The sequence below is a fragment of the Caretta caretta genome, chromosome 5, assembly GCF_965140235.1.
Source record: "Caretta caretta isolate rCarCar2 chromosome 5, rCarCar1.hap1, whole genome shotgun sequence".
Taxonomy (NCBI): domain Eukaryota; kingdom Metazoa; phylum Chordata; order Testudines; family Cheloniidae; genus Caretta; species Caretta caretta.
This window is the reverse complement of record NC_134210.1, coordinates 89,071,091-89,087,278: the sequence shown is the minus strand read 5'-3', so window position 1 is coordinate 89,087,278 and position 16,188 is coordinate 89,071,091. Positions and strand designations below refer to the sequence as shown.

At 39.4% G+C, this 16,188-nt stretch overlaps 1 protein-coding gene across 5 annotated transcripts in view; it reads left to right on the top strand.

Moving 5' to 3' along the window:
* The window catches only part of LOC125637054 (spindle assembly abnormal protein 6 homolog), a 40,407-nt gene that overhangs the window by 16,174 nt on the left and 8,045 nt on the right, over window positions 1–16,188 (top strand). For 3 of the 5 annotated variants that reach the window (XM_048851098.2, XM_048851095.2, XM_048851097.2), the window contains exons 9-13: window positions 5,087–5,281; window positions 7,139–7,228; window positions 7,323–7,502; window positions 7,861–7,942; window positions 9,662–9,786. In XM_048851098.2, coding sequence (XP_048707055.1) covers window positions 5,087–5,281; window positions 7,139–7,228; window positions 7,323–7,502; window positions 7,861–7,942; window positions 9,662–9,786 — 672 coding nt within the window. Of the gene's footprint in view, window positions 1–5,086; window positions 5,282–7,138; window positions 7,229–7,322; window positions 7,503–7,860; window positions 7,943–9,661; window positions 9,787–10,578; window positions 12,604–16,188 lie in introns of those variants that run through there. The other 2 variants (XM_048851101.2, XM_048851100.2) reach the window with 2 other exon arrangements.

Below are 16,188 nucleotides of genomic sequence, written 5' to 3'. Positions count from 1 at the left end.
ATTAAATACAACTTAATTTAAGGAAGAGATCACTCTTAATTAAGGAGGGAGGGAGATAAAGTATTTGTGGGAACCAAAGGCTAATTAGGGAGAGAGGATTCAGGCTTTTAGGTTCTGGACCCACAATGCTTATTGAAAGAAATGTGACTGTTTGTTTTTTTATATATTAAAATACTTAACTTTGGTGATATGTTCTCTTGATTTGATTTAATATATTCTTACTAATATTCAACTAAAAATAGGTCAAATCAAAACCTTTAGTAGTACTATTAAATTTGGGTTCGATCATCAAATTTAATACCAAAATAATCAGCTCTTATAAATTCTAAAGAGGACCCTAGGAAGGTGGCTGTCTGTTAATAATCCAAAGTAGAAGAATTTTATTAAAGTAAATCAAATCTGTAATTTGGAGTTGGTTAAATGTCTTAATACAGAAAACAAATTATTATCTAATGTTTGAAACACAACATCAGTGCCAGTTTTAAAACTTTCTTCTTAAAATTCAGTTATGTACTGGCTAACCCTTTCCTCCCTTCTTCAGGTGACCTGAAAAAGAGCTCTGTGTAAACTGGAAAGCTTATCTCTCTTACCAACAGAAGCTGGTCCCAGAAAAAATACTACCTTGCCCATCTTGTGTCTCATATATCCTGGGACTGATTCTGCTACAACACATCATCCTTAGTTTAGCATCAGTTTTGTGAAAAGTCCCATTTACATTAGCAATTTAAAAAATATTCAGTGGTTTAGAGACTGCTTGTCTGACCCCTGAAAAATATCAGAAAGCCAGATACATGAGACCACCTTGAGGAAGCTGACAGTCTTATCCAGGGGAAAGTCTAGGGATGTCACCAGTTTATGGAAAACTTGACACACGCATCCTATAAAAACAGCTGATTGCTGGGGCTCTTTCCCAACAGTTGGTTCCTCAACATTAATCTATCGATCAGCAGGATGAAAATTTAAGCTTGAACAATTTATGACTTGTATCATTCTTGCAAATCAGACAGTACAGTAATCTTTCTCTTTTGGAACTGGGTTATAAATCAATCAACTTGTCTTTTGTAATCTTCATCTTGATAGATTTTAGAAAATAATTACTTTAGCATGATAAAACCCATTTAAGAAATAAAAATGTTCAAAGATTTCTGCATTGCCATATAAGCTATTTCTCTAACACCTTTATTGAGGCATGGGGGAGAGATAGGGTCTTATGCTGTAGGAGTCATGCTTGCCATGTGTGTATATAAATGGATAGTTCAGAGGCATTCACTAGCCAGCGAGAAAGGTAGTGAGAATGAGGTGCTCATTCAACAATAATAATAATAATAATAGTAATAAATCTGAAGATGTTGCCTGTTAACTTGGTAATAACCGTGGGCCAGAGCATATACTTCAGTGACAAAAACCCCTCGGTGGGGTACCAAAGGGAAGACAAAAATCTTTTGTTGAGAGAGGGGTAAGGATTTCTACCCTACAGAAATGAGCTTGTAGGCTCACCTAATAAAGTAATGCCCATGGCTTCGGACTCTGTGGATCTGAGTTTGCATGAGGTGAGGGTTGGTTTGAGGGTTAGTTCTTGAAAGGCTTCATGTAGAGCAGGGCTGCATCAGTGTCATGTGAGAGAGGAGATAGTTCCTGAAGCGCACCCCAACCTGCTTTCTGTCACCAGCTGAGCTGGTCAATGGCCTGTCAGCTGGCTGTTTTGCTGACATTTACAAAAAAGCTAGAGAAAACATGGTGTTCTTGTAACACAGGACAAGAACATTGGGAAAGGTCCTGAAAGTAGGACAATCCTGTTTCAGTGACATATGGTTACGTTGTTGATAAACTGAAATTGTGTAGTTCATTCATATTGATGTATAGTAAGATGTGAGCATGGCAGATAAGAGTTAGTTAATGTTTTTTGGTGGAAGGGAATGAACAGGCATTAATGTTTTGTGGACTTTGCAGACCCTGATGGTGTCACTGCTAACTTTGCAAATGGGAATTTCCCTGAGCATGATCTCTGGTACCCTGATGTAAAAAGAGATGGTCTCCAGCTGACGTAAAGTTTAATTTTAGTTCTTCTCAACAAAACTTTCAGATATAACCTGGCAAATTATTTGGGTGCCCCGCAAAAAAACAAGACATGAGGGGGTGGGGGAAACTAATCAACTTCTTTCATGCCTCATAGTCCTTGGCAAAAACATTTTAAAAATCTAAATAGAATCTATACTGCTACTATTTAAAATTAGATTATAAGCTCTTGTGCAGGGATCAGTCACTGGATTTGTTCTGTAAAGTGCCTAGCAAATTTCTGAAACAATACTGAATCCAGTGTGTGCATGCAGTGTTACCTCTAATGTGGCAGTGTCCTGGTCAGCCATATTGAGAGGCAAGATACTCAGATTGACACTGTGTCTTGAGTTATAGGCAGGAGCAGGAAAATTGGGTTTTATCTTTATTATTTTTATTTCCCCATTTCTCTGGCATTGTTTCTAGAAACTTCTATTTGAAATGGATGGGGAAGAAATAGAGAGAAACCTGCTTGTGTGACCACCTTCTCAACAGCTACCATTGGGATTCTGTTTTAAGGCCTGGCCAATATTTTTGACTCTATTCAGCAATAATTATTTTTTGCATAGGTATGGTCTATTCAAGTCTAAATTGCAAATCTTTATTAAAACATGCTCGATCACTAAACCATACATGGTACAACCTCGATTGTCTAAATCTGCTATTCTTTATTACAATAACAGAGTTTTGGATCATACCATCATCTTCTAATTATAATGAAAAGTCATTACAGTTCTGATAATGTGTGCCCAAGATATCTGGGTAATCAATGGTACTCTAAGGTTATGATGTTGTTTCAATGGCATAGGTGTTGCCCCTTCCACTCTACACTCAGCCGTGAGAGTAGAACTTGGAGACCAGCTGCGTTGTTGCTGAACAGCAGCACAAAATAGAATAGTGTGTCACTGGAGAGGCTGTGGCCCTCCAGTCCCTAGAGCTCATGAGTAGAGTTGAGCAGGAAATGTTTCCTGTTTTGTGAAAATTTTCACAACTTCAGAATTTTTTCCTTTTGCACATCAGGACAAAGTTGGGACCTTCCCCCCTTTTTTTGGGGTGGGGGGGAAGCAGAGAAGGGGGAAAAAAAGTGAGAGATATAGAGACCTACTTTAGAATAGCCAGTAGCCTAGTGGTTAGGGTGGGAGACCTGGGTTCAAGTCCCTGCTCTGTCTGATTTTGAAGTGACATGGGATGAAAAACTGTATTCTGAGCCAGCCAGAGCAAGGACTTCAACCTGGGTGTCCCACATCCCAAATGAGTGCCCTCCCCACAAGGCCATTGGCTATTCTGAGGAAGGTTGGTCTATCTGTCTCTTTTCCTGCCCCTTACTTCCCAAGCCTGGGCTATTGGCTGAGGTGGGTTTCTCTGGTTTTCACTCTGACCCTTTCCTGCAAAAAATTTGCATTTTTTGACCGTGGTGGTGGTTTAAAAAAACCCAACCTCATAAGACCTGATTTAGTCTTGCATGATCCAAGCTTTGGAGTGCTCCATGCTGTATTGGAGGTAAAGATATGCACAATCAGAAACCCATCACTGTTGTTAAGCTCTGGAACCCTTTAAGATAAGAGGGATCACTATGGAGAAGATGATGGGGCCCCATTAATTCAAAGAACATAACAATTCTCCTTCCTCTCTGCTGAAATCCTCCTCCTTCATTGACAAAGATATTCAGCCTCACCCTCTGACCTACCAACTTTCACGCTCCATGACACTGTTTGAGGCACCCCTTTTTACCTGCTATTTAATCTAATTCTTTTAATGTAGTACTATAGTTATATACCATTAGCAGTGGTGGTAGGCTTCCATTACAGTGAATTGAACAAGATGTTGTCTCTTTAGTTATTATACATGCCATATGTACAATTATTCCACCTCAATTAAAATTTAATTGACCAGAAAGGGAGACATGCACACACTTGTTTGCAGTTAGTAAGAGGATTTGATTTTTTTTTCTTTTCACAAACATTTGCATGTAGAAGGAGGTTGCCTAACCAAAGGCATATGACAAGATAGATGAGAATTATTCTGAAATCAGTACAGACAAACTTCCCCCCGCCCTATTTGCATAACTGAATAAAATGAACAGGTTACTCCATAATAAAAGAAGAATAATGGAAAAATGATTGGGCTTTTTGAGAATAAAGTGTAGTCACAGTGCAGTTTTGTTTGTGTTTTCCTGCTGTCAACTGTGTGCAATTTTCTCTGACCTCTACTCTATGTCTATGGTCTCCATTAGCACAGTAGCAATATTGGTATGTTGCCGGTGTGATATTTTGTTTCTTTCCTTGTCTTGTGAATAGAATTCTACAGTTATTTGTCACTTGTTCACACAGAGGTGTTGCAAGGGCTAGGTAGTATTGCTTTTGAGGCAAGGCCAAATGGGGCTTTTGTAAAGGTTTGCTTAAGAATCTACTAGAGACATTTTGAGTTCTATTATTGTGAAAAATATGATCACAAATTCCACTGACAAATATAATAACTGTACTATAGTAACTGTAATTTGCTTCAAGCACTGATACTCAGGTGTTCAGTTTCAAAGACAAAATCATATAGTTAGGTGAGGATTGTTAAATTATTCTTACATCTTTATTCTTAATGCATCTGCATAACTTTTTTAATTATTGGTATTAATTGGCTAGCACCAAAGCATGCCAAGTGCTGTACAAACATACAAGAAAACACTGTCCTTGCCTCAGAAACATTTACACTTGGATTATAAGTTATCATAAAAGTGTAAGGAGGTTTTTATGAGGTTCCCAACTGGACCAGAGTGATTTGCAGAGAAGCTAATAGCCTATGAGGAAAATTTTGGCTAGAGAAGAATAGAAATATAATGAAGATGAGTCTGTCTAAAGGCTAATCCCTTGGATAGAGCTGACCAAACTCATTATAATTTTTCATTAGTTTTTCGTCTACAGCTCTCCAGTCCTCACAGAGAACTGCGTGGCTGCTCATCCTAAAATTTTTCCATAACACTTTAATGTAAAGACTTACTGTTTTTCTTCTATTTTTCCTCTGAACCTTCATTTGATAGGAGTATCAGAGGGCAAAACAAGAAGTTCTGTCCCTTGCAAGAGAAAATTCAACTCTTGACACAGAGTGCCATGAAAACGAGAAACTACTAAACCAGCTAAGAACACGCATTGCAGTCCTGGAACAAGAAGTGAAGGATAAAGAGCAAGTAGTAATAAGAAGCACAGATGTCTGTGAAAGTGCACAAGAACACAAGGTTGGCAATAGAAACTCATTGCTTGAAAGATGTTCCCTAGAGGTGTAAAACATCCATATCTTGAAGATTTGTTTAAATATTCCTTTGGAAAGTAAACCAGTTTTGAAATGATGTAGTGTTAATGTGAGGATTATGGCTTAAAACCAAAAAAGTCTTATTTTGTCAGGGTGTGTATGTTGGCATGTCTACACTATAAATGTAAGCTGACCTATGTTAGGTCAACTTACAGCTACCGCAGTAATTACTGAAGTGGTTCATGTCCACACCGCCCTTCTTCTGTCAGTGGTACACATCCTCAGTAGGAACGCTTTGCCCCTCTTAAGTCGGTGAATGTGGGGGCTAAGAGCCAGGGCTCTCTGCTCTGGATGCAGATCCCCACTGGTAGCCTGGCTCCCTGCTCCCCTCTCTACTTGGCTCCTGCTTCCCACTGGGCTTCTTGGCTCCCCATTGGGAGTGGGGCAGCTGCGTCAGGCTTCATGGCTGTGTGCTCCCAGAGTGGGGAGCCAGGGACGTGGGGGGCAGCCGGGCTCTCACCGACCCAGACTCTGGGCATGGAGCGCCCCACTGAGTGAAGCTGTGCTCCCTGTGGGGAGGCATGGGCCAGGATGACCAGAGTGGATGGTGTGTTCCCGGGCGGGAGCCATGAAATTGACAAGAATGATAGCCAATAGATGTAAGTAACGCAGTGTCTACAGGGACACTTCATCACCCTAACTACACCAGTATAAATCCTATACCTCTCTGGAGGTGGAATTGTTATGTTGATGTAGTAGGGCATTTACATCAGTGGGAGCAAGGCTGTAGTGTGTACACAGACATAAACAGGTCAATGTAAGCTGCCTTATGTTGACCTAATGCTCTAGTGTAGACCAGGCCACTGTGTATGTGTGTACCTATATAGAGAGAGATATAATACTCCCCGCCCCCCCCCCCCCCCCCCCCCCGGCTCCCACCAATTAATTTCTTTTTAAACAGAGTTTCCTTTAAATTTGAAACAATGCAATATGGCTACAGTCAAATTTGTTTGTCTAATTTTATTTTTTAAAACGAAAATACATTAATGAATTCAGTGCTCATGAAATAATTGATAGCCTTGGAAACTGAAGTCCTATTTACAGACTGGGCAGCAGCAGTGTACGTTTCCCCATGCTGCCCTGCTCGCGTACATTTAACATTGAGATGGAAGATCTACTCTAAAGTGAGCCTTCTTCACCAGGTCTTCCTTGCAAGTGCAGCCTCTGGTCTCTTTCTGTGTCTGCCAGCAAGGATGACGATTGAGATGGTGCTTTCTGAGAGAAGACTAGTGGAGAATTGTCCATCAGGACAGTCTTCAGCTGACTTTTTTTATTTTTTAACCAGCAGAGGCACCGACTTTTTGATTTTTCTGGGTGGTGCTCGACCCTGCCCTCCACTCCAGGCCCCGCCCCCCACTCCAACCCTTCTTCCAAGGCCCCACCCCCACACCACTTCCTGCCCCTGCCCCTCTCTTTCCCCCTCGCACCTCCTGCCCGCTGCTGAACAGCTGATCCTCAGTGGGTGGGAGGTGCTGGACGGGTTGGGGAGGAGCTGATCCGTGGCACCTGCCGGTGCGTGCTAAGCATCCACTATTTTTTTCCGTTGGTGCTCCAGCCCTGTACCACCCACAGAAGTGGCACCTATGTTAACCAGATCTCCTTCGTAGGCTGTCAAAGGTTGCCACTGAACAGGACTAATGTCAATTGGTGACCTAGAAATAAAATGCACACTCTCTCCCATTACTAATCCCTGGAGTCTTGCAGTCACCAACCCCACTAAACAACATCTCAGCATTTGGCTGTGTTGACATTGTCCTGTCATGAATACAAAACTATCTTTCAGAAAAAGTTGGAAGAATCTCTGGAGATGAAACAGCTTCAAATTGGAAAATTTGAAACCACTGTGAAGTCTATTTCTGAGGAACTTCTGAAAGTAAGACACTTAGGAGCATTTGCTAAATTTAATCTATGGGGCAAGTTTGTTGTTCACCCAAACTTTTTTTTTTTTTTTTTTGGGGTGTGGGTAGGCTAATGAAATTATCAAAAAGCTCCAGGGAGAGATGAAGAAACTAATGGAGAAGATGAAGTTAAAAAATGCAGTGACACTGCAACAGGAAAAAATATTAGGAGAAAAAGAGCAAACCCTTCAAAAGGAGAGATTGGAGCTTAATAATGTGAAATGGGTTCTTCAACAAAAAGAGGAAGAGGTAAAGATCATACCATGTCTGTGTATATATGTTGCATGGAAAAGTACAGAGCAATGCCAATATTTAATGTTTACGTACAGTATGCAAGCTTTACCACAATCACCTGGAAGGCAGAAAGCAAATTAAAAAAAAAAAAAGAAAGTGATAACCTAACTCCCCGCCCCCATCCTGTAAATGTCAGCGTGTGTTCTTAGTATCATCATGATTGTTATGGGAGAAAATATAGGAATAGAAACATTGTTATTGGTGTTGGTCTAATTCTTCTTCATTTGGCAACAGTTTTTTCTCTTATGTTTCTTTTGAAGACTAGATTGCTCAGATTAATGAATTATTTACTATAAATTCATTCTCTTCCCAGGTCTTGAAGTTGCAAGAGCAGCTGGACATCACTGTTCAGAAATTGGAAGAAAGCAAACAGCTGCTGAAAACTAATGAGAATGGTAAGGAGAGTAAAAGCACCCTTTAGAATGATCATGTAAACTATCTAATAAGGCACAGGTTTTCATTCAAAACATTTTATATTCCATGGGCATTTTAGTTTTGCTACTTCTCCAGTCTGTTATGAGCTGAAACCAATTTTAAGGGCAAAGTTTGATCTTTGAATTGGAAAAGGTGGGTATGTAATTTCTCTGTGTGCATATTGAGGCATGAGTCAAATTCTAATTTGTTAAAGTACTATAAAAATGGATTAACCCCACTGAAGTCAGTAGAGTAACGGAGATCAGAATCTGGTACAAAATCTTTATTGTAAGACTATACTGTAGTACAGTATATAACTGTGTGGGAGGGGAAACCGAGAGTATTACAATTAAAAATCATATAGATATGTCAAAGTCACATTAATGATAGCTGAATAACAACTCTGCCACTCCAACCCCGTCCAAGACCTATGTATCAGGAAACAAAGAACATTGACTTCAATGGGAGTTGAAGGTGCTTGCCACCTCACACTCAGTGCTCAGCACTGCAGGACTGGGTTCAGTTGCGTCCCCATTATATGTGGTGATAATCCCTAGAACTTCATCTAATTGACTTCTGTCATAATCATACAGCAAAGGGTAGCCTAGAATTCCTCCTTACCTGTAAGGGGTTAAGAAGCTCAAATAACCTGGTTGGCACTTTTCCAATGGGGAAAGAAGATACTTTCAAATCTGGAATGGGGGGGGTGGGGGCGGCGGGAGGGAAGACTTTGTGTGTGCTCTTTGTCTGTGTGTTCTCTGGGGAAGCAGAGAAGCGTCAGGTCAGAAAACTTTCTCCTAAAATGAGTCTCAGTATTGCAAGAAGAGTAAGTAAACAAGGCAAGGTACGTTAGATTATCTTTTGTTTTTAGCTTGTGAATTTTGCCTGTGCTAAGAGGGAGATTTATCCCTGTGTTTTTAAAGTTACCAAAAAAAAAAAGTTTTGCCTAATCCTCTCTGTGTTAAATCTGATTACCCTGTAAAATTACCTTCCATCCTGATTTTATAGAGGTGCTTCTTTTACTTTTTTTTTTCTTTATTATAAAGTTCTGTTTTTTTTCTGGTTTACATATTTGGTTGGTATATTATTCTCAAGCCTCCCCAGGAAAGGGGGTGAAGGGATTTGGGGGGATATTTTAGGGAAACAGGAACTCCAAGTGGTCCTTCTCCTGAATCTTTGTCTAACTCACTTGGTGGTGGCAGCAGTACCCATCCAAGGACAAAGAAGGATTTGTGCCTTGGGGAAGTTTTTAACTAAGCTGGTAGAAATAAGCTTAGTTAATAAGCTTAGAGGGTCTTTCATGTGGGTCCCCACATCTGTACCCTAGAGTTCAGAGTGGGGAGGGAACCCTGACAACTTCTTTCAGTCAACCTGACTTCAGCACTTAATATTGTAAATAACTTGTGTGCATGTTTAATATACAATATGATAGATGTTGTGACCAATGTATTTTGATTACTGTTGGCTTTCTGAAAATACATATGCTGTATAAGTAGTGCAATTCCATTTACAGTATATTGAAATTAGCTCAATTGGCTTTGCTTGCATCATCCTAAAAGTTAAGGCATTAATTCATTGTCCTATCTTTAGTACTCAGTTACAAAAATACAGGCAAGTATATTAGAGTATGAGACAAATCAGAAATCTGTTACATTTTATGTAGAGCTGAATGTTCATTTCATGCATTTTTTTCCTTGTAGTAATTTCCTGGCTAAATAAACAACTGAATGAGAATAAAATTGCATCTATGCATGGGGCATCAGGTCCCAGTGATATGCCATGTGCTGGAAGTGCCGCCAATTCAGCAGCCTTGCAGAATGGCCTGGTAAGTATTTGTGCTGTACTACACTGAACTGTGGTTGGGAAATCTTTTTGATTATTTATACGCACAAAACTACAGTAAGTGTCAGATCTGAATGAAAACTGAACAAAGCCACACAGTTCTAAACATGCCCATCTCTCGCTCCTGGGGCAAGATTCTTGGCCTTGCCTGTAGCTGTTTGTTTTGCATTGTCTCAGCAGCACAAAGCCAGTGTAAACTGGCTGAGGAGCAGCTGAGGATTTCTTCTAAGTCACAAAGAGGAGTTGTTGGGGTTGAGTGGAGTATATAGAGCTCCTTTTGATTTTCAGCCATTTAAAGCAGCTTTTAAACTATGCTAACCTATGCTGGGGGCTGTTTCTTGGCCTCTTTTTTTTAATTTTCCCTCTCTCCCCCCCCCATTGTATTAGCTTTATGCCCACTCTGCTCCCTATCTTTCCACATACCTACCTTTGTCAGCTGTGCTCAGTATCTATCCCTTGGGGTTCAGGTGAGCATGGGTGATGGTTGAGATCTGACTGGGAAGGAAAAACCAAATGTGCAGTGGTCGCATGTGAAATTTTGGTTGAGATCTGACTGGGAAGGAAAAACCAAATGTGCAGTGGTCGCATGTGAAATTTCTTCCATTTTGAAGGATTCTAGTAGAGTGAGAGCGAGTTCCTACACTTAACCTGAGGGATATGGCTGAACCAGTTACCCCCTATCAAAGTGATCAAAACTATACAATGGTTACGCTTTTATATCGCTTCAATAGACACAGGAGGAAATAATAAAGTGGCTGGCCTCCTTTTCATTCAGCAGATGTACTGCCATATTGGAAACAGACATTATCCTGTCTGTGAGACTGCTGAACTTTAGATACTGCTGGACGTAGGAGGAGTTTTCCAGAAAGGTGTCCATTACTGGTATACATCTGGACAATGGAATTGTCAGCAGTGCAGAAAATTTAGCGTGTTATCTTCATGCAGTTTCTTCGTGATGTTTTATCACTTCAGAATCAGCAGGAAAAGATATGTAGCCTCTATCCAGTACATTTTGGCTCATAATGCAAACAAGAAAGGATTAAAAATTGTAAGTAAAATAGTCAATGGAGAAACGTTAAATGAAGTCTGAGGTTGTGTAGTGCTTTCCAAAGTATAAATCCCCCTACTGTGTTCGTGTATATATCCAAATGATACTTGTCTGAAGAAAAGAGCTGCTGTTCAGGAATTTTGAGGTGTATAACAGATGGTACTAAACTGAAGCTGTGGATGATATTCAAAGCAGAAGAAAAAAAATCTTAAAATGATATTGACAGGTGGTACAGAGGTGAAAATGCATCCCAGTGGCTCAGTGATGAAATAGAGTGGTGTACTATGGAAAATTAGACCAGGAGGACGTTAACAAGCATTTCACTTCTTTCAGGACCATCCGGGAGATGGCTTCTTACAAATGTAAAAAAGAAAATCAATATGCTTGTTAATTCTAAGGGCTGGTTACCCTTACTCAGTCTCTGCAGCCAACTGACAAATCCATTAATGAGTGAGTAGTACACAGCTGAAATAGTAGAGGCACTGTGCTTTGTTAGATGGCTGACATAAGTTTGGCTCCAACTTTTAAATTGCCTCAGAAATAATGTGTACATTTAAAAACCGTTGCCTCTAGAGTTCAGCGTGAACATAATTCGTGAAGAATAAAATGTTCTTTTAAATGGCAAAGGTAATATTGTGGCTGTTATAAATGCAATACAGTAGAGCCAGATTGTAGAAAGAAATTGTGTCCAGCCGTGGTCCAGCTGTGTGCAACCACTTTTTTTTTTTTTTTTTTTTACTAAGAGCGAGTTATTTTAATTTCCAACTCTGTCTGTTTCTCAAACACCCAAGCGAGTCTGAAACTTCTCCTGCATATCCTTTGCCCACCACTAGCTAATGTCAGACTGTTCAGAAGAGTGTTTTCACCTTACAATTCTAGTAAAGGGACAGTTTGGTTGATTGGTTGGTTTAGGGTTTTTGAGTCTGTTTAAAAATAAATAAATAAATAAAATCTGTGGCTGGGGAGACTTCCTCAAATATTATCACTCTAATTTATAACAAAACCCTTTAGGAGCTGCCCCAACGGTCATCTGTCTTGAAGGCGTTGCCCCCATTTTCCTCAGTGCTTTTTGGCTTTTTCATTTGTTGATTTGTTCTGAGGAAGTGGGGATTTAAAATCTGCATGACCCCTCCATTTCCAGAGTAGTGAGAGACAGATTCTTTTGCTCTGCTGACATTTTAAAATTCTTCTCCATCCGCAGCTTGCTGACAGTCAGATGGGAGGTGAAGGGACCCAACTCTAGGGATTCTCTGAATTTACTGAGTCCCTATAGATTGCCATATACAGAGATCCATACTTAATTTGGTATTTTACAGCTGTCAGAGTGGGATTATGTTATCCCTTTAGGAATAGTGAACTGACTGCACTGCTGCAGAACCCAAGAAAATGTCTGGGGTTTTCATTGGCCAGGAGCCAAGCGAGCTAATTTTTTGTCGAACAACCTATGCAGGAGTTGTCATAATGGGTTCTTTTTACTAAGGATTTCAATATTACAATCACCCTGGGTCTGAATTGAAGAAATTAAATTGTAATTTATGAATCTGTGTACCTCTCTAGCTAGATCACTACTGTCAAAATATTTGCAGGAAAATGATTTGGGTAAAACTCTTCAATCTGTTCTCTTGATGATAGATACAGCTGTATGGCTCAATTATCTTTTATCCACTTAACATTTTTTGGCTGAGAAGAATTTACTTTCTTGAAAATTAGGCTACATGGTGCTAAATGGGTTAAGATGCTTTGCAGGATGTGTGTGCGCTATGATGCCTCTGAAAATAAGTGATATAAATATTTTCTTAATTGGCAGTTATCTATAAAAATAACCTAGCGACGAGTAAAATTCCAAAAGATTTCCATGATGGTGTTGGGAGACACCAGATGATGCTATGATAGTCTAACAAGTCATGTTTGACTGTGTAGGACTTTTTGGGTCTTGGGGGCGGGGGGGCGGGGGGCAGGGGATCACACTGTTCAGTGTGTGGAGTTTTAGTTTGTTATAAAAACCTGATTTGATTTGCTTCCTAAATCTTGTACAGAAATAACTTGTTAGTCTGTAGGCATCAGCTCTTACCTATGTCATGAAAGCAAACCAGTTCCTTAAACAAGGTAGAATTTTCAAGAGCGCTTAAGGAACTTAAGAGCAAAACCCCACTTTTGAAAATGGAATTTTGGCTCCTAACAGAGCGTAAGCTCTTTTTTTTCAAAATTTTACTCAAGTTGTCTAACTTCATAGTTTCAGAAAACCTGTAAGAACAGTGCATCCTTAAAAAAAACAAACAAATAAACTAAAACAAAACAAACAAAACCGGTGAGGTAAGGCTGACTAGACTAAACTGGAAAAGTATGAATATTCTTAGGGAGAGGAAAAAATTTAAACAGCCAGTGGAGCTTCTTCTCAAGGGTCTCCTAAAATTCAAAGCTGAGGAGCAAAAATGCTGTTATCTAATTCTTTGGGGAAGAAGAGGAGGTAGAGATGTTTATAATACTTGGATAGATGTATCTGCTGAAGAGAAAAGAAAGCTAAGGGCATATTACAATAGGTTTTGAAACTTTGTAAAAGCTAACCCATTGTTAGTATAATATTCCCTACATTTTTAAAACTAAACACAGGTTCCAGCTGAATCCATAGAGTAATCTGAGACAGAGTTAAAGTTCTTGGCTAAGGGCAGAGAAATTACTGATATGAATAGAGTGATTTGGGAAAGGATAATGTTTGTGACTGATTCACTAAAAGTTGTGAAAAGCTGGTAAATCAGGAAGCTGAATAAAGATTAGACAGTATTAGAACACAAGAAAAGGCTGAAGTCCAGTTAAAATTTATGACTAACATTTTCAAACTTGGATCCCTAAATTCACATATGGACATTTGTCAGTGGCTTGAATTTTCAGAGTTGCTGAGCATCCAGAACTCTCAGTTGAAGTCCGCTGGAAACTCCCATTGTTCAGCACCTCTGAAAATCATGATATTTAGGTGTCCTGTATATAGATATGTGTGCCTCACCCAAACTTGAAGATTTTTGGCCCATATATAAAAGGAGACCGGAAAATGCCTCACCATGTAATACCCGAAAAGCATCTGTGAACAATTGAAGCTCTTACTCTTCATACCTTTCATCCAGATATTGTTTCATATTTGAGATAAGCCAATAGAAGTTTGTTTATTTTTCAGCATAACATATAAGTACAGGGAAAATGCAAATAACTAAAACATGCACTCAGCTTTACAATCAGTGCTTGGTCTCCGAACATGCCTGATCTTAAATTGGTCAGATTGTGTGTGTGTGTTTTGTTTTGTGTTTTTAAAGATGGACAAAACACTTCCAAGTTCCAGTGGCATTTACCACCTGCTAAGTTACAAGATGTAATGATAGAATACAAAGATATATATTTAATGGAAGTTTCCTGGGAGGGTACTAATCTTGAGGTGAACCTCCTATAAATCCCATGTTACGTACTACTCAAAAATTCCCGTTGCACTGCAAGACTGATTGGATAAAGAGCTTTGGAGATTGACAAATTGCCTCTAATTTTTTCAGAGGTGGTTGATCATATGTAGTGGGCAAACACCATGGAGATAGTGGAAAAACCACTTGCAGTAGAGCTGAAGCTGTGCTGTGTTAATGCCATGCTGATTTAGGCAGTAGAGTTAGAAGATTACATGATGCTTGTGCATTTGATGGTATGATATGAGAAAATGGAGAGATGGCATGCCTGTGTTTTAAATGTTTTGGATGGATAATCTGAATACTAGCAAATAAGACCAGAAAGAGGAAATTCATTGATAACCATGTTTAATAATCCACAATAGCAATGTAGAATCACCTGCTTACCCTATTTATTCATCCCAAGTAGTGTTTTGAAAAAAGTAGGAAAAACTACTGTCTGGCTCCATGACATCAGAGCTGTTGTGAATTTTATATATTGTAATTTTGAGCTATTGTGGAAAATATGAATTATGAAACAATCTATTAATTCATCATTAGAGCAACTGAAGGAAAGTGTTTAGTTACGTTTTCTCAGCTGAGGGAATAGAGCCCAAACCTGCAAAAGTGGCAGCATGAAAGAAGGACAGCAGAGAACAGTAAGCTTTAAAATTCCATGCATAGCTAGGGTTATGCAATATAGTTAGGCAAAGTAGTAAGCTTGGCACTACTGAAACAAAGCTACCACAATCCTATGTGGTACTGATGATGGAAAGTTCTCCTACTAAAACTCAGGAAGTTGATTTTTAATCCATTTGGTTCTGATTAATGCTCATTGTGTTTGTCCCTCTCCCCCCAACTAAAAGATGCTTTTCTTTATTGGGAGGGTGATGCAAAACCTTTCACTAAATGTAAAGTTTTTTGAATGAGAGATCTGTATTCTTTTGTCCCCTTATTCCCATTTCAAATTTTCTTCCTTCATTCTCACTCCAGCTAACATTGTTGCTTAAATTACTGACACCTTCTCTCTTCTCCCCCCCACCCCATTTTTCACCCAATAAATTCAGTGTTCTCCATCCGCAATTGGGGCTTCTTTCTGCTCATTCCCTGATCAGCCAAAGTACTGCATGATTGGGGGTCTCTGCTGTATAAGGGCCCTGTAGCTATCTTGGGTTGGAGGGGATACGTTGCCTTCCTTATAAATTATGTAAGCGCCAAAGGTGTAAAGTCTGAACAGAGCAGCTTCTCTTAGTGAAAAGTTGCACTAATGAAACTAAATCAATTTCAAAAGCTTTTTAATTCTGACACAGACGAAGCCCTTACTTTTTGGGATAAAAGTAGGATGGGAATCTCTTAACACAGTTATGGAAAGGGGCGTGCCAGATTTCATAAAAGCAAATGTGAAGTTCTGTAGATTGACACAAGCTCCTTAACTAACAAACATTTTTAATTGAAAACCAACCACAAAAGAGAAAGCTATCTGAACACCTTTATCTTCTGAAAGAAGTGAAAGTATGACCTAAGGAGCACTTGGAAAAAAGTGTTATGGTGAAAGGCTGGGACTAAACTTACAAATGACAAGATTGTCTTTATTAAAAAAAGAGAGGTCACTGACATTTCCTTTATCTGGCCTCAAAAATACCCTGTCCTGGAACTACTTTCAAGCTCAGTTGACCTCTCGTAACATTATATCTGAAGAGGCCCATGCTTTCATTTTACTATGAAGGGGACTCTTTTTTTCTAAAACTTTTGGTTCTCTCCATTGGGGAAAAAATGCACAGTGGAAGGGGCTTTTCCACCTTGAAAACCTTAATAAAGGGTGGGCACCTTTTTTTTTTAGGTAAGGGGAAAAGATGGGCATTTGTCACACTTTTTTTTTTTTCTATTTGCTTAGTGTTCCTTTTTCTATTTAGCT